Source organism: Gymnoscopelus braueri (genome assembly GCF_963280865.1).
Source record: "Gymnoscopelus braueri genome assembly, chromosome: 3".
NCBI classification, from domain to species: Eukaryota; Metazoa; Chordata; class Actinopteri; order Myctophiformes; family Myctophidae; genus Gymnoscopelus; species Gymnoscopelus braueri.
Window position 1 is genome coordinate 5,725,450 of NC_137612.1, and position 19,893 is coordinate 5,745,342.

At 41.8% G+C, this 19,893-nt stretch overlaps 1 protein-coding gene across 1 annotated transcript in view; it reads right to left on the bottom strand.

Annotated features, from left to right (window-relative positions):
* The window catches only part of LOC308082983 (calmodulin-binding transcription activator 1-like), a gene marked incomplete at both ends in the record, with an annotated part of 131,598 nt that overhangs the window by 15,211 nt on the left and 96,494 nt on the right, over positions 1-19,893 (bottom strand). Inside the window, 5 exon segments of the mRNA XM_080425062.1 lie at positions 243-427; positions 2,111-2,268; positions 14,544-14,678; positions 14,859-14,985; positions 18,470-19,347. Of these exon segments, the coding sequence (XP_080281188.1) occupies positions 243-427; positions 2,111-2,268; positions 14,544-14,678; positions 14,859-14,985; positions 18,470-19,347 (1,483 nt within the window).

Below are 19,893 nucleotides of genomic sequence, written 5' to 3' on the forward strand. Positions count from 1 at the left end.
CAGGTGACTAAAATATGACTGAAAACTAAACCGAATTGTATTCAAAAGACTATGACTAAAACTAAATCAAAATTTGCTGTCGAAATCAACACTGGCGTGTTCTTGCCGCTAGTGGTGGGAAAAAAAACGTTAATTTCAGTGAACAAACAACAACAAAATGAACAATTTCACGTTCACGGCAATGAATGAACTAGTTATTTTGAACGAATCGATCATGAACGACCGACCCCATCACTACTTACCGCCAGCGAATGAGCGTCTGAATGAGCCCGGCGTAGCCCTGAGCCGCGGCCAGGTGCAGCAAGGTCATCCCCCGGGAGCTCTTGGTGTGGACCAGCTGATTGGACGACACCCAGCACGGCTGGGACATCATCTTCTCACACACCACCACCACACGACCCTCGAATGAACCCTGCTCAGGGGAGAGCTGCATGGGGATGAGAGAGGAGGAACAAAGGACGGATTTAAAAAACCTCTGTGTGTGTGTGTGTGTGTGTGTGTGTGTGTGTGTGTGTGTGTGTGTGTGTGTGTGTGTGTGTGTGTGTGTGTGAGTGTGCACGTTGCGTGCGTGCGTGCGTGCGTGCGTGCGTGCGTGCGTGTGCGTGTCAGTGGTGGAAGAAGAACTCAGATATTTTACTTAAGTAAAAGTACCAATACCACAATATAAAAAAATACTCTGTTACAAGTAAAAGGCCTGTGTTCAAAATGTTACTTGAGTAAAAGTACAAAAGTATTGGCATCAAAATGTACTTAAAGTACCAAAAGTAAAAGTACAACATTTTTTGAAAATAGCAGATCTACAAGCTCACAATGCGTCGCGGTGCGACGCGTTGTGAGCTTGTAGATCGGCTATTTTCAAATAGCCTAGAAGTAAAAGTATAGACAATTGGAAATACTCCAGTAAAGTAAAAGTACCTCAAAATTGTACTGTACAGTACTTGAGTAAATGTACTTAGTTACTTTACACCACTGGGGGAGAGGAACAAAGGACGGATTTAAAACCTGTGTGCGTGTGTGTGTGTGTGTGTGTGTGTGTGTGTGTGTGTGTGTGTGTGTGTGTGTGTGTGTGTGTGTGTGTGTGTGTGTGTGTGTGTGTGTGTGTGTGTGTGTGTGTGTGTGTGTGTGTGTGTGTGTGTGTAACCAACTAGCGTTCAAAAGCCCCTCAAATTATTCCACAGTGTATTTTTAGACGTGAGCTATAGTACATGACATGGGTGCACAAATACTCAGGGCAGGTTTCCTCTTGTCGTTTCAAAGCATGGGAAGGATCAAGTATTCAGGTTTGGAAAATTGACTTTCATTGCAGTGATGGAAGAAGTATACTCACATGTTTTACTTTAAGTAAAAGTATCAATTCTGCCATGTAGATTTACTCTGTACGATGCCATATCACGGCCTTTCAAACAGTGTTGATTTCGTCGACTAAAACTATGACGAAAACTAAATAAAAACTGAGCTATGATGACTAAAACTAAGACTAAATTTACTGACAATTTCGTCAACAAATAAAAACTACACTAAAATGTTAGGGAGGGACTAGTGGACAAGAGATCCAGTAGAACTAGGACAAGTCATCATGGGTGTGCGGGGGTGTCACAGACCGAAAATAGCTGATCTACAAGCTCGTTGTGAGCTTGTAGATCGGCTATTTTCGGCATGCAACTAAGTGCAAATTAGCCATTTCGATGGCATCACTGCCCGCCCCCAAAGAAATTGAGTTGACTAAATCAACTGTAGATTTAGTCGACAAACATTTTATGGTATTTAGTCAACTAAAACTAGACTAAAAGTAAAACATTTCAGATGACTAAAATAAACATTTATTTCAAAAATACTTTTATGATGCGTTCACACGGGCATATACAAAGATACAAAAATGCACCGCATATTTGTCGCTCTATCGCTTTGTATCTGTGTTGCTCAACACGGTCGTTGACGTCATCAAGTGCTGCGTATCTTTGCATCTTTCGTAGCAGCTAAAAACGTCGGACGTATCTAAGTATCTTCATGTCGCCGGCTTCCATTGACAATGAACGGTAGACTGTATCTTTGTATCTGCCTGTGTGAACGTAGCATAATGTACTAAAACAAAATGAACACATATGCTCACCTGAGGCTGGTGATCACTGGCCCCTCCCCCCTCCACACCCCCTCCTCCTCCGCCCTTGCTCCCTATGGTTTCTGAGCTGGGGTTCTGGTTGTTTATCTCGGCCATCCTCTGCTCCATCTGCTCCAGGCGCTCCAGGATGGACATCCTGAACTGGGTATCTGTAGGACACACAGAGAGAGGGAGGGAGAGGGACATGCAGAGCCGTGAGATATATGGGACTGACTCCCCCCCCCCACACGCACACACAATACACACACACACACACACACACATGCGCGCATACACATACACATACACATACTCACACACACACGCCCGCACCCACACCAAGATCAACGGGACCACGATGGAAATAAGCTTTTAGCTTTCTTGTGTCTATCCTTTTGATGTTTTCCAGTGTACATTGCTCTGTTCAAATCAATCAATCAATCAATCAATCAATCAATCAATCAATCAATCAATCGAAATAGCACATGTTGACAAGGGGGGGATATTAGTTACGATTCTGTCCCTATCGGGACATAACTCGCTCTGCAGTGATTCTCGTGGCTCAAGTTTTTTTTTTTATTATAATATTTTAACTCAAATCTTCTCTTCTAAGGGCTGGTCCCTGGCACAAAACATTTTCAGATGGGGGGGGAGGGGGTCCGTGGCCAAATATACTACATATCAACTTGGGGGGTCCTTGGCACGAAAAAGTTTGAGAAACATACTGCTGTGTGACATGTTTCTATAAAGTTTGGTATGTTTGTGAAGGTTAGACAGGTTAGTTATGAACATGTGTCTTTGTTTCAGTGTTGCTGCAGTGTTGCTGCAGTGTACATTATGTCATCCCACCTGCTGCGCTCTCACTCTTATAGTCTCTATCATTTCTCTCTGCCTGTTTCTCACTCCCCCCATTTCTCTCTCTTTCTCTCTCTCTCTCTCTCTCTCTCCCCCTCTCTCTGATGTGCTACAAAATGAGCCAAGAGGGAGGAGCACTAACACTGTCACAACAGCTCCTCCCCTTTCGGACGGCCAATTAGAAGGGAGTACGGCCGGCTCTTCTGTGTCATGTGACGGAGGAGTCCATCTGAACAAACGGGGGGGGACAAAGTCTATACAGTCAGCAAGGTGGTATATGCCACCAGCTCAACATTCATCTCTCCAATGCCCAAAAACATGGTGTTAAAAAAAAGGGGGAAAAAGCAGAGGTAATTCAACATTTCGTCGCTGTCGGGTGTAAACCTTTTATGTCCAAAACTGTTACTTTTAAGGGAATGGAAAAAGGAATATTTGTTCCAATGGATCCAGTGTAGCTATTATTTAGTCACAAGATCTTGTTAATACTTTTCATTGGTTCAATATATATATTATACAACCCACACTTAACCACTTAATCTTTTATTAAGATAGCAAAAATAGCAGATCTACAAGCTCACATGGCTATATTCACTACTTTTGCATGACACTCTTGTACAACAAAGTAGTGCATTCATTTACGGGGGAAAAAATGAAAAAGTTGAATTATGGAGGTTCAATTATACAAGGTTTCTGCCAGACAGCAGTGATTTGCTACCTGGAGCTTGTTTTTTTCTACTCTTTAGGGTGGACAATTTACACCCGTACTTGTTTAGTTAGAGTGAGTGTATTTCAGGATGGATCTCCATAACCGTGGCGCTCGTATTTCATGATAGTTAATAAAACAATTTGTCACTTGGCTGATTTCTCTTGTTTACACATCTACAGAGATTTAGTAACACACTCACGATTTTGTCTTGGAAACAAACAACAAAATGAGCTACCAAGTCAAGTTGAACCTTCATTATCTGAGCGACTCGGTGTTTGCAAGTGCATTGTAGTTCATTCAGCCCAATGAACTATGGTGATAGATTAAGTGTCATTTGACCCATTTCAATCCAGGAACGCATCTCTGTCTTTTTAGATTTCTTTGGCTATTCAAAAATAGCAGATATACAAGCTCATAGCGCGGCTGTAGATCTGCTATTTTTGAAAAATCATGAACATTTTTGCAAATCTTTGAATATGTATTTGAATATGTACAAATGTCTTCTAAATCCTAACCGTTTAAAAAAAAAAACGATATCAGTGGTTCTCAAACGTTTTCATGTCAAGGACCTCCAAAATGATATGTATTTGGCTGCCGACCACCCCATTTCAAAATAGTTTGTAATAGGGACCCCCAGAAGCAAAGATTTTAGTCAAATATGTTCCCTTTAAAAATATATGTATATTCAAATATTTGCACAAATGTTCAAGATTTCAAGTTCATAGCGCGCAAGTTCATATGAGCTTGTATATCTGCTATTTTTGAATAGCCAAAGTATAAAATATGGATAAAGTGGTTACACAGATAGGTTCCCGGTTTGAATGGGTTCAAGCAACAAGTTCTCTCTGAGACGTCTAAACAAATATGTTCATTTTTAAACTTGCTAATGTTTTCAGTGAACCCAAAACCAGCATCTTCTGAAATTCTTTATTTTGAGCTCCATCCAAATCCCAGTATAAAACACTACAACAAATGAATCACTTTTTTTTATCCTAGTATGAAAGATATAACGTTTATGGACAAGTATTCATGAACTCTCTTTGTTAAGGAGTGTACTGTGAGCATATTTTTCTTTGTTTTGCGTCTTTTTCAATTCTGTTGTCCATCTCAGTGTATCACCTGCAAAACACGCCAATCCAACGGTGTAAACAAATATATATTCAAATCAACAAACTGGTCAGTAAGATTACAATTACAATTTAGGAATTTATAGCAGACGCTCCTCTTAGCCAGAGCGACTCAAACAAGCGTGAAATCGGAAAATAAGCAGAGCAGCTCTAGTCAATAAATAGAAGATAAACATACCAGGTAAACAAGGTGTAGGCTATGTAAGTGTCCTATACAGTGGTGGAAAAAGTACTCAGATATTTTACTGAAGTAAAAGTAGCAATACCACAAAATAAAAATACTGTTACAAGTAAAAGGTCTGTGTTCAAAATGTTACTTGAGTAAAAGTACAAAAGTATTGGCATCAAATATACTAAAGTACTAAAAGTAAAAGTACTAGAATGTTTGAAAATAGCCAATCTACAAGCTCACAACTAGCCGATCTACAAGCTCACAACGCGTCGCGCCGCGACGCGTTGTGAGCTTGTAGATCTGCTATTTTCAAATAGCCTAGGTATAAAATAGGGCTAAAGTGGTTAGTGTATGTCTCATAATATCATAATTTATATCTGAAAAGTAACTAGTAACTAAAGTTTTCAAATAAATGTAGTGGAGTAAAAGTACAATATTTGCCTCTGAGGTGTAGTGGAGTAGAAGTAAAACTATTGAAAATTGGAAATACTCCACTAAAAGTAAAAATACCTCAACATTTTCCTTAAGTTCAGTACTTGAATAAATGTACTTAGTTACTTTACACCACTGGTGTCCTCCCATCGTACAACTCTCCACTACGTGTCGACTTGAAGAGTGAAAAGTGCAATCAGTTTAGTGGCCTTTGTGGTTAAAACAATGACTAAAAAGTATTTGAATGAATATGAGAATTCAAATCCACTGGCACTCAGTATAATGAATTGCCACCAGGGGAGGTTCACTTGGCCTGTATAAGCACAGATAAACTGCAGCAGCACGTGGTCCATTGTCTAGTCGTGCACAAGAGGGAAAATGTTGTCCCCAAACTTTTTTTTTACAAATGGTCTTACTCAATGTCTAAATAAAGTGTGGGGGTATAAATAGTGGGGGAAAAAATAATATAGTAAGTGTTGTAAAGTAAGTAAAATTGTGAGGTATGTTTTACTTTACTGGAGTATTTCAGTAAAGTACTCAAGTAAACTTTGAATAACAGACTTTTACTTGTAACAGAGTATTTCTACATTGTGGTATTGATACTTCTACTTAAATAAATGTTGTTAGTTCTTCTTCCACCACTACACACACACACACACACACACACACGCGCACACACACACGCACACACACGCACAGGCACACGCACAGGCACAGGCATAGGCACACGCACACGCACACGCACACGCACACACACACACACACACACACACACACACACACACAGTTATTCAGTCCATGTAAAACAACATCAGCTTGGGACTTGTTCAATCACACAGCCCACTCTTAACTGTTCCCATGGAACTAATTTCTTGCCAGCACATGGTCCCTCAGCTCTGCATTGTTGTTGTTCTTTTTTAAGGTTAAAGGGATATTTCACTTTCAAACATGTTGGGGTCATTTTAACATCTACTCAGGCTATATGTGAACACCCCAGACAGTTTTGAAGTTGCTTGATTGAGTATTTAGATATTTGATATTAATTTCAACAGACACGCCGCCTTCCTATACAAACCCATTGTAACTTCAAACTCCATTTTAACCATGTTAGATTAATTGAAAACACCCTTCATTGGTTCTGGTGACTGATATTGTCCGTCTAATACTAATATGTGAGGGGGCCGTGTTTTTTCAATAACGTTTTTCATATTTGTTTTTGTACTTTTTTTTGGAAAATGAAAACAATCCTCACGTATTAGAAGGACAATATATCAGTCACCAGAACCAAAGATGGGTGTTTTCAATTAATCTAACATGGTTAAAATGGAGTTTGAAGTTACAATGGGTTTGTATAGGAAGGGGGCGTGTCTGCTAAAATGAATATCAAATATCTAAATACTGAATCAAGAAACTCAAAAACTGTCTGGGGTGCTCAAAAAAAGCCCAAGTAGGTGTCAAAACTACCCCAGGCATTAAAAGTGAAATATCCCTTTATTAATCATGATATTTTACAATATTTTACAAACTTCTCAACCATATAACTAGATCAGATCACATGGCGAAACTTGTTGCTGATATATTGGCCTAAAAAAGTAAGTGCTCAATTTTCTAACATATAAAGCCAGTCACCCATCTAAATTAATTAAATGAATGAATCCCAGCAGTGAGTGGGCTGAACAGTAAGCCCAGATCGAGGTCTGTGTAGCTGTAAGTACTGTACTTAAGTACAATTTTGAGGTATTTTTTTACTTTACTGGAGTACTTCCAATTTTCAATACTTTTACTTCTACTCCACTACATCGCAAAGGCAAATAGAAATAGGCCTACTGTACTTTTATTCCACTATAATTATTTGAAAACTTTAGTTACAAGTTACTTTGTAGATCTTGATTACAAAACCAATATATAGTATACCTTGGCAAAAATCCTTTGAAAATAGCCTATCTATACAAGCTTATAACGCGTCGCAAAGCGAGGCGTTGTAGATTGTAGATTTTTATACGTTTAGATGTAGATGAAGATTTTTATACATTTTATAAATTTGAAAACTCGTGAAATGGGACATTCTGCATAATGAGTACTTTTACTTTTGATACTTTAAGTACATTTTGATGCCAATACTTTTGAACTTTTACTCAAATCAATTTTGAATACCGATCATGTACTTGTAACAGAGTATTTCTACAATAGGGTTTTGATACTTTTACTTAAGTAAAAAATCGGAGTAGGCAGGGAGCTGTCCACTCCTCGTGGTGCTGAACATGAACACGTTAAAGCGACACACACAAAGGCTACGGTGTAAAACCACCATAAAGCAGGAGGTGCATCGTTCATTTACACACCAGCAAACAAATACACGAAATAAATACGAAAACACAAAGAACACAAATAGAATAGCCTACATTTTTTATGTCTAAAGAGTTTTTCTTTTGTCTCTGAGACATTATCTAGCGCGCCAAACAATGTTAATATAATAAGCCTGTTGTTTTTGTATTTGTTGCATACGTTTTTTTTTTCTTCAGAAAATCGATGCAGACTAATAGCTTACTATAGTGGCTCACAGCCGAATTCTAAACCCCAAGTTTTTTTACTCGACAAAATATTCGATCACGCGATCCTCACAACAACAACAACAACTGGCTACAAACTCACTGGACACAATGTGTCGAGAGACAAACAATAGACACTTAGATTCCAGACTTATATCACCGCGCATCTCTCAACCAAACCAACGAAACAATTTAGCAACAAAAACAACACAAAGCCACGAGAAAACCAACCGAAGAATACACAGTGTGTTTTATTCGTAGCGATTCGTAGAAAGCGAAAATAGAAAAGCGCTTTTTTTTTACGCACCCCAAAACCACGAGTTTCTTTCTTTCTTTCTCTCTGCCTGTCTGGCGCTCTGAGTCTTTGTTTTATTCTGGCTTCAGTTCAACAACCCGCTGATCGCTGTTATAGTTTGAGTTGCTTCATGCATTGAGCTATTAGAGCAAAAAAATACAGAACAAAGTGACGAGAAAAGACACGGGGAGAGAGAGAGAGAGAGAGAGAGAGAGAGAGAGAGAGAGAGAGAGAGAGAGAGAGAGAGAGAGAGAGAGAGAGAGAGAGAGAGAGCGAGCGAGCGCGAGACAGACACACACACACACACACACACACACACACACACACACACACACACACACACACACACACACACACACACACACACACACACACACACACACACACACACACACACACACACACACACACACACACACACAGAGAGAGAGAGAGAGAGAGAGAGAGAGAGAGAGAGAGAGAGAGAGAGAGAGAGGGGGGGGGGGCGGGGTAAGGTTTCTCCTCCATTATATTAGCTCAGTCTAACACATCTAGTCTAGTCTTTAAATCCAGCGCCACACTGAGCCGCAGGTGGCTCTGGTCGGGTCGTCATCGATACAAAAGCAATACAGTGATACAATGTTTCGATTAATCGAATACACATGCAGGACCCCAATGGAAACAAACAAGCCTTATAGTGCTTGCTTGGGTTTAAATCCTTTTAGCCTCCTTTTGTATAGAACTGTACTTTCTGTAAATATATTTTATGTAAACTGTTAATAAAGTATTCAATCAATTAAAGAGAGAGACAGAATACATGTTGCATTATTATCGAGGCGTCACTCACTCTCTCTCTCAAATCTCTCTCATTTTATATTTTATATCTCCACAAAATGACACACGGTTTAAGGTTTTTTTCTTCTTTCTTTTTTATGTACTTGTGCTGCTTTATGTGTCCAACAAAAGAACAACCCGGGATCCAGAACAAAACATAAAGCACATCAGAGCGCAAGACCAAAGTCCACACACACACACACACACACACACACACACACACACACACACACACACACACACACACACACACACACACACACACACACACACACACACACACACACACACACACACACACACACACACACACACACACACACACACACACACACACGCACACTGCGTGCGTGTTTCTGTGCCATAATGCCATTGCCACAGTGTCCTTGCGTTCCGCTCCGCAGAGCACAGAGCTCTCTGCACATGTCTAGTGTTGTAGCCGCATTGTCGCATTGCGCAACACACAGAGAGAGAGAGAGACAGAGAGAGAGAGAGAGAGAGAGAGAGAGAGAGAGAGAGAGAGAGAGAGAGAGAGAGAGAGAGAGAGAGAGAGAGAGAGAGAGAGAGAGAGAGAGACGGGGGCGACCATGGACTAACCCAGGACATTATACTGTAGTGTGTGTAGATATAGAGCCAGTTTTCTGTGCAGAGAGGTTGCTGTATATACATCTGCAACAACAACCCTCCCCACCCCACCACCCACCCAATTTTTTTTGCATCAAACCTCCTGAATTGAAGAAAGATTGATAATTCAGCTCAGGTTTTCAATAAAAAACAAGCATGGCAGCAGAGACAACATTATTCTCACTGTCTGTCAGAAAAGTCAGAGCAAAATCATTGTAGCATTATAATCCTATCCTAGTGGTTCTCAAAGTGGGGTCCGGTGAGGCGGTGACCCCCACGGGTCCTTGAGGAGGAGGGTCCCCAACCAGCAAAACGAGTTAATAGCATCAAAATCAGTTTAAACACTTTAAACCTATATATTAGCTGTTTGAAAATAGCCCGATTTACAAGTTCGCAACATGTTGTGACACGTCTTGAGCTTGAAGATGAACTATTTTTAAAAAGTCTTTTTTTTTACATTTTAGCAACACATCTTTTATGGGGGTCCCCTCCTGGCACAAAATATTTTCAGATGGGGGTCTGCGGCCAAATACATACTGGGGGGTCTTTGACGTGATGTGAAAAAGTTTGAGAACCACCGGCATAGTCAATTTATTTCCCACACACAGACAGTGGTGTAAAGTAACTAAGTACATCTACTCAAGTACTGTACTTAAGTGCACTTTTGAGACATTTTTACTTTACTGGAGTATTTCCAATTTTCAATACTGTTACTTCTACTCCATTACATCTCAGAGGAAAATATTGTACTTTTACTCAGTTATTTGAAAACTTTAACTATAGTTACTTTGTAGACTTTATTATTACAACGACTTCAACCCTATGTATACTGTATACTTAGGCTATACTTGTGCTATTTTCGAAATATTTTAAAAACATTTTGAACTTGTGAAATGGGGACATACATTCTGCACAATGAGTACTTTTACTTTTTGTACTTTGTGATGCCAACACTTTTGCACTTTTACTCAAGGTCATTTTGAATACAGGATTTTTACAGAGTATATCTACATTCCAGTATTGATACTTTTACTCAAGTAAAAAATGTGAGTAGGCTACTTCTTCCATCACTAGGAGCTGTCCACTCCTCGTGGTGCTGAACATGAACATGTTAAAGCGACAACACACAAGTACTTAAGTAAAACATGTGAGAACTTCTTACATCACGGTAAACAAGCCACTACAATACCGGCAAGGACATGAAGTACCTCTCCGTCTAGTTTATCAGCAGCAGTAGATTAGCTCAAGACTATGATCATGTTAAATACCACAGGATAGATAGCGAGAGAGACACGCATTTTCTCTGACATTTAGAGAGACTCAGGGTAATCAGATTGACACTCAGCGGCACCGCTTTTGCAAAAGCCAATATTCAAAGTAAAGGCTTTGCAAGACAACTTGTGGTTCAAAATGTCCTGGGGAGAAAAATACAGTCAATACGTGTGGTGCATGCACACCGACACACTGATACTAAACACAGCCAAACACAACACTGACGCAAACAGACACACGCATGGACGAACGAACGCACGCAGGCACATACGCACGCACACACGTCACACACACACATACGTTTTTATACGTTTATTTGGGAGGGACAGCACATATTAATGAATACCACACATACAATGCAATACGCCGGATTTAGCAAGAATGCTCATTTCCATCCTTAGTCCTATAAAGAAAACAAGCAACATTACAAAAAGAGAACATATAAACATTACTAAAAGGGTACAAACAGAATAGAAAAAAGCAACAGTAAAATAGGCCTAGTTTAGACCTAAAATACCAGAGACTCTAACCTAAAAAATAAATAAAAAATACAACATTTAAGCCTATTCAAAAATGTTGAATGATGGTGTTTTGATGATGTTTTGATTGTCCATGATCCATCCTTTTAATTGGACATTAAAAGATGTAAAGGTTGGACACTCTCTTATGTTAGTGGGTAGATTGTTACAAATTGCGCTTCCTTGAACTGAAAAGGAATTTTGCGCAAAGGCTGTGCGTCTAGACTGCAGCTCACAATCCGTGTCGGGATTCCGTTTTATAAATTCCTCCATTAGGAGACGGGCATAAACCATGTAAAGTTTTATACACAGCACATGCCTGTTTAAAGAGCTTCCAGTTATAAAACTATATATTTTTAGGATGCTGCAGTGATGTTTTTTTTTAATCAAACACCTTTCTGGCTCTCTTATAGCTGTTCTAGGGGCTTGAGTATCGTCACATCTGTGCAAGTCAGACCAATGTGTGAAACAGTACTCGATATGAGAGAAGATCATACAGAGCAAGTACGTCCTGGCAGCTCCAACTGTTAGAAAAGGCCTAATTTGTTCAGAACCCTTCAGTTCAGAACCCTAAAAGTTGGCTTGGAACTGGAACCAAAACATACTTGTTTTTTCTCGGCCTGAACTGGGAACCAAAGTGGGCGCGTCACTATCATTACAAAAGGAAAAGGGAAACTGTAACTGCCATTGACAATTGAATTTCCCCTGCGAAATGGATTCTTTTGACGCATTGCTCGCCAGGCCTGGAATCGATCTTGGGGCAGAGATCGGGGACTCTTGCTCCCCAGGCAGGCTCTCTAACCATTCAGTTATGCTCCCATTTACGATAGTTCAGCTTAAAACTGGTTGAAATGCGGGCTGGTTCGCGGCCTGCATGGTTCCGTGCAAGCACCAATGTTCCAAGAATCTAGAACGGAACCATTTCTAGAACCAAAGTTCTTTTGCCTCAGAGTTACATTAACCCTTGCATTGTGTTAGAAAACTGCATCCACTTGTGGTGTTAACGGTGACCCGTGATTTAAATCAGCCCAAAATACAAAAAAAATATTTCTTTTCATTATTTCTTTTCTCCCACCTCATAGCTGACTTGTAATGAATTCATATCCATGTAAACACTTTTTAAAATATTATGTTGGGTTAGGGCTAGGGTTTCATCTTTCAATATATCTCGTTTTCTATTATAAAAATGTTAAAATTCACTCTTTAAATTTCCTATAATGAAGGCAATGGATAATGATGTTATCTAGCTATAATAGAATAATTAAGAATAATAATTAGAACACACTTCCAAAAAAAAAAAAAAAAATACATGTTTTCGTTTTTTAACTTTAGAAGATGTTAAAAATATAAAAAATAGTGACACTAGTGGTGTTAGGGTCCGAAATGACCCGTATACCATAGAAGGTAAAAAGTCATTTATTTTTCATAAACTCAAACTTTATTTTACTCCTGATAGCAAATGCTAATTGAGGATAAGTCTCTCTCACTCTCAAACATGTAAACATTGAATATTGACAATTTGGGGGGGAATTGAGCCACACTTCTTTGCCGGGTCATTTCGGACCCTAACACCACAAGTGTCAAAAAAAATTTTGAGACCATCAGAATTAATTAAAATGATGATGAAAATTTTTGTTGCGTTAAAATGGCTATTTCTCAGGATATCATGAAGCCTCGTTCCAATAAAGAAATGTGTGTCAAACTTGAAAACGGGTAAAAAAACCCCCTAACACAATGGGAGGGTTAACAGGAGGATTTTACAGTGTAGACTGGAGTCCCAGAGATACAAAATGGTATCATATGGGGGTCTGTGCTGTGGCCTACAGTAATGCATTTCAAACTGGGGGTCCTTGTAATGAAAAAGGTTGACAATCACTGAAGTAAACAATGCGAGTACTTCTACCAAAACTGCACATACACACACACATAAGGCCTTTGCAGACACGGTGCGATTTTTCGCACAGAAAAAACAGACAATATCATTTTTTTAAAGAACACATGGTTCTCTATGACCTCATGCACACCGGCTCCGAATTTGCCGTGCGGCAAGTGGCTGTGGCGGTGCGTTTTTTTTTCTCCAATCGAACCCAGTTCGATTCGTGTGTCTTTTTGCATGCGGTAAAAACTGATTGACCGATCGCACCCTGTCTGCAAAGGCCTTTAGAGCGACCAAACGGTTCCCAAGGCAGCTTAGCGAAGACACGCTGTGATTGGCCAGTGGTCGCTGTAATTGACAAGTTCCTTATTTTTCTTCCTTGTGTGCAACTGCTTTGTTGCGTTTTTGCAACTTATGGCTGAACCCAACCTTAATCCTAACCTTTATGCCTAACCCAAACCTTAACCTCACAAAAGGATTTTGTGTTATATCACTATTGTATAAATGTACATCTGTACTTTTTGCAAAAGTATTCAATCGATCAATATTCAATCAAGTCAATTTTGTCGGACATGCTTTGAAATAAATGAGTAAAAGTACGCCTGCGACGGGATTCGAACCCATGATCAACATCCTAATGCAGTGAGCTATCAAAGCCACTGATCTGATGGCTGTTATTGGATGTTATTTCAACCTGGGGCCAGTGGCTAAACTTGCCTCCAGGTCGGGCCTTAGCTCGCTTGGGACTAATATTTCCAATCCAATCCAATCCAATCCACTTTATTTATAGAGCACATTTAAAACAACAGCATTGAACCAAAGTGCTGTACACTCAGTAAACAAATATAAAAGAGTAAAACAATAAACAATAGACAGGGGAAAAACAACTCATAGAGGGTGCAACACAGTCACATTGCCTATAACGGAAACAGCAACTCTCAGTCTGAATCATCAAAAGCCAAGGAGATGAGTTTTCAAACGTGATTTAAACACAGGCATGTTAGACGCTCTAACATACGCTTTGGATAAAAAAAGCGTCTGCTAAATGACTGTAATGTAACATGGGGGTGGAAGATCGTTCCACAGTTTGGGCGCGACAGCGGAAAATGATCTGTCCTCCCCTGGTCTTTAGCCTTAGTTTGTGGGGCCAGAAGAAATGACTGGTCGCACACACACATGCACACACACACACAAGAAAGTACTCACCATCCAGAGACAGCCAGTCGTGTTGTGAGGAAGGCAGGGCAGGAAGGTCGCGTGCCTTGTATTCGAACACCACAGAAGAAGAGATGACCTCTCCGCCCATGGCTACCTGCAGCATCACCAGGCCGGTGTCATGGGCTGCAAACATACACACACACACAGCTTTTTAAAAACTGTCCTGGGTAATTGTTGAAAAAAACCCCAGTGAAATATGCCTTTAAATTGTCACTTCACTGTCATCTGGAGACCCCCCCAAACACATGTGGGGGACCCCCCTGGGGGTTGGGGATCACTGATGAAGTGGTTGAGGCTTTTTACCTGGACAGTAGCACCGCAGAACTCCAGGCTGGATGAGGGCAGCAGGGACGCTGATGTGGTCAAACAGACAGCTGTACTCACTGCTGGACTCCAGCCACGGCCCTGTGATCAGCACCTTGACCCCACCCTGGAACACACACACACACACACACACACACACACACACACACACACACACACACACACACACACACACACACACACACACACACACACACACACACACACACACACACACACACACACACACACACACACACACACACACACACACACATTTAATTATTTATTTGAATCCACAAATTAATATAAATTTACAGGTAAACAAATATAACAGGGTTACAGTGTTGATTTCGTCGAAAACTATGACGAAAAATGTTGGTCGACTACCTTTTTTCACTGACGAAAACTAAATAAAAACGAAATAAAAACAAAGCAATGATGACTAAAACTATGACTAAATATACTGACAATTTCGTCAACAAATAAAAACTAGACTAAAATGTTTGGGAGGGTCTAGTGGAGAATAGATCCAGTAGAAGTCATCATGGGTGCGCACGGGTGTCACAGACCGAAAATAGTTGCGTCGCAGCGCGACGCGTTGTGAGCTTGTAGATCGGCTATTTTCGGCATGCCATCACAGCCCGCCCCCCCCCAAAAAAAGTCGACTAAAATCTTATGATATTTAGTCAACTAAAGCTAGACTAAAAGTAAACATTTCAGATGACTAAAATATGACTGAAACTAAGCAGAATTTTATTCAAAAGACTATGACTAAAACTAAATCAAAATTTGCTGTCAAAATCAACACTGCAGGGTTAGACAGTTCATGGACACCTAAGGGTACACATAGCGACCTTCTCCTCCACACAGCCAAGCTGCCTATAACAGCTGAAACAGAGCAATATTTAGCAAGTTGTTTGGCTTTGCTCTTTGTCATGCCCAGGCTTCCAAATATGTATATGCATGTAAATACTGTATATATAAGTATGCAGAGTCTACATCTGTACCCAATGTTTGTTGTGATTCTAAGTAAAGCCTGGTCCATGTACAAATCAAAAACACAACCTATACTTCTAGAATCTGGACCTCCTTGTGGCACGCACTCACGCACGAACGCGCAGGCACGCACACACGCACACCTGTACACATACGCATACACGTTGTGTTATCTCTTTGATGACATGTCTTTTGAACTGTTTTTGGAAGAGCAATAAAGGATAGCCCCCCAAAATGTAATGGCTTATTGATCCAGAGATGAAGACTAGTTTACCTTCTGCAACTCTTTGAACCGAAAGAGAGTTCTTAGGGATGTAATGATTTGTATGCTGCACCTTGGTTATCTTTTGACGTGTAAACAGTCTAAGAACATTTTTGCTTTTGCGAAAGCTTTTGCTTTTGCATTAAAGCAAGAAAACACGAGGTAATACATCAAATGCACAGAAATAGTAATCTAGGATCATAACCAAGAACCTATCATCAGTCTTAACAGTATATCAAAAAACAACAATCTATACATTGAAACTATACACTATAGGATTTCAAGTCTACAAACGACCTGGCATCTGTCTACATAACATGCTATCTAACTACATTTTAGCCTTTGCATAAGCCTGCAAGGTTGTCAAGGCCAGGGCAAGTTGGGAGTGAGTCTGCAGTTCTAATTGCAGTGGGCCGTTTTTTCCACAGTTCCATCTCTTCCATCCATCTCTTCACTGAGACGAGGCATATAGGAACGTCTCCAGAGGACGGCCTTCTACTCTACACTGACTCCAATCACATCTTCAAACTGTGTGTTAGATTTGTTCACTTTGGTAGCATATTTGTTCAATACAATTGGAGTTTCTAAGTTACTAGTGTACTGTAAATGTGTAGGCAATGTTAGAATAAAGGGTGTGTGTGCTTCTGTGCAAAATAAAGCGTAGAATGTACAGTGCACCTCTGTAGAAAACGTTATGAGACGAGAGGATTAAAGCAGCACTACGTAACTTTTTATATTATAGCATATGATGTCCCACAAAATTATAAAGTTACATGTTTAAGCAATAACAATCATCCTTCCATAAATGTATAGACTCAGGGGGGTCCCTGCTAGGAGCTGGACTGTATTGCTATGTACAGGGGAGACAATGAGTTCCATCCTGGCATTTGCCAAGGCACCAAGGCAGAACTACCAGTCAAAGCGAAGACTGGCCAATCACAGTGTGTCCATTTAGTTTTTATGCACCAAACAAACTCCCAGAAAACAGGTCTGCTGCCACTCTTATTTATTTAAAAACACAACTAAAGACCTTTCCGTTTGCCGCTGCCTTTGATTGAGTTACTTTTCTTTTTTTCCCCTCTTCTGCAACTTCTGTAACTGTATCTGTTATTTTTTATTGTATAATTGTGTTTCCTTTGCTTGATGTTCTGTGTAAAGCACATTGAATTGCCTTGTTGTTGAAATGTGCTATACAAATAAAACTGCCTTGCCTTGCCTTTAGAGGGACAGCCCAGGTTGGAAGGTTTGGGGATAAAGCAAGAGAGACGAGGTTGAGATGGTTTGGACATTGCCTGAGGAAGGAAGGATGAGGGGTACATTGGGAGAAGGATGCTGAAGATGGAGGTAAGAGGAGAAAAGGCCAAAGAGGAGGACATGCAGGTGGCTGGAGTGACAGAGGAAGATGAAGAGAAACATAAACAGATGGAAACAGATGGAAACTGATGATCCGCTGTGGCGACCCCCGATGGGAATTAACCGAAAGAGGAAGAAGAAGAAGAAACATCGTGCTGTCTCTAATTAAGCTGTCAGTCAGCGCAGCAGCAGTTAGTAACGTCTCCGCTGTATACGTTGTGCCAATGAGCAAACTATCTCCAAGCTACACAGCATCTACTTTCCTACCGAAGATGGAGAGAGCACCTATACTGTCTGTTCATAAGGCACATACTGACTGACTGTACTAACTAGACTAGAGAACGTACAGAGAAAGGGACGTTCGACTTTTCTACTCGTGTCCTGTAAGGCCATGTATTCATAGCCTGGGGATCTAGACTGATTGCTACGTTCTGAGTTTTTTTTTCTCACTTCGCTTCACAGTCTGGAAAGCCTCCTATGTCCGTGCAAAAACGGGAGAAAACAAATCGCGGCTTCTGATTGGTCAGTGGGGAGGGGGGCCGGGGGGTGGGACCAGTGTTGTCACTTCCTGACTTGCCTACGTAATAGAAATACGAGGCTAACGTATTCATGTCTAGTGTCTAGTATGTGTAGTAATGTCATAGGCAGACAATCCAACACAAAACCTCCCTCATTCCACCTGAAGGAATTGATGTCATAACAAGGAAATTACTAATAATTCATATAATCTTCTCTGTAGGTGCAGACATTTGAGAAAAAAAAATGTAAGCTCCTTCCAGACACAAAAAATAAAGTAACGTCCTGATTCTAGTATACCGTACATCCACACTCAGTGGTTCTCAAAGTGGGGTACATGGACTCTCAGGGTTCCTTGAGGGGGTTCCAAATGGACCCGTACGGGTCGGTAACTCTCAGAGTCACGGGGGGTCCTTGAAAATTAAAAAGGTTTGTGAGCCATTGGGTTACGAAAATGAAATATAACAGTTGCTCTACTAACCTCGGGATAGGACCATTCCGGGGAGTAGTCCGTCACCCCAAACAGCCGGCCGGTGTCCTGCAGCAGCCCCAGCGCCCCTTGCTGCACCTCGGCGCCCTGCAGGGCGCTCGCCCCCGCGCCGACCCCCTGCTCCTCGCCGCCGCCGGTCGCCTCCTGGGGCATCAGCACGCCGTTGACGGCCGCCCCCACCCCTCCCCCGGACCCCTCCACCGAGATGAAGTCGTTGATGAGGTCCGAGAACTGGCTCCCGAACGAGGCCTCGAAACCCTCCAGGCTGATGCTGGCGCCCCCTACTGCCGCTGCCGCCGCCGCCGCGGTGGCGGCGGAGACCCCCCCCACCGCCCCCTGCTGGGGCTGCAGAGCGTTGCTGTAGAGCCCCGCCCCCTCTGCCACCGCGGCCATGGACTGAGGACTATGAGCCGCCACCGAGCCGTTGACCACCGGCAAGCCCACGCCGTTACAGAGAATCTCGCCGTCCCCTCCTCCCACTGTTGCTCCGCCTCCTCCTCCTCCCCCTCGACCACCACCACCACCTCCTCCTCCTCCTCCTCCTTCTCCTCCTCCCGCGCTGTCGTCTGCAGGCTGCAGGTAGTGCTCGCCGTCCATGACGGCCGCATAGGCCTTGTTGTGCGGGTCGGCCTTGAGGAGCAGCTCCGCTCCGTTGTCGGAGGAGGCCTTCTCTAGCCCCGCTACGTCTCCCACCACGTGGGCCCTGGTGCTGGCTGAGTGCTGGTGGTCCTCCTGCTGTGGGTTAGGCGCCATAGGGAACGAGGGCACCGCCAGCGCTCCTCCCTGCTGCCCGTTCCTCAGGGCCTGCTGCTGCTGCTGCTGCTCCCCGCCCGCCTGGTGGAGGTGCGTGGCGTGCGAGTCTCCTCCTCCTAGGGACGCAAAGTAGCGATTCATTCATTAATTGATAGTTGATAACCTTATCGATCGATTAATCCAGGGGTCTTCAACAGGGGGTCCGGGACCCCTAGGGGGTCCTCAGAGTTACTACAGGGGGTCCGCCAAATCTTTGTGTGATATGATTTCTTTTTACCTTAACCACTTGAACCCTAACATCTCTTTTCTGAGGAGAACTTTAGCCAAAAATAGCATATCTACAAGCTTGAAGATCGGCAATTTTTGGCAAAGAGGTGTAGAGGGGGAAAAAGAGCAGACCAGGTAAAAAAAAACAGTTTAATCTGAAACACAATTTTAAACGATATAGAGGGTGTCCCTGCTTCATCTCTCTCTCTCTCAGCTAGGGGGTCCTTGGCCTGAAAACGTTGAAGACCCCTGGATTAATCGATGAATTGATAAGCGGCGTTTTTTTTAGGACCGAAAGGAAAATTCTTGTCCGAAACCGAAAATGAGTGCGGAAACATAATTGCTTTGATGTATATAACATTAACGAGCATCAACGAGCATCAGCTGGACACAGA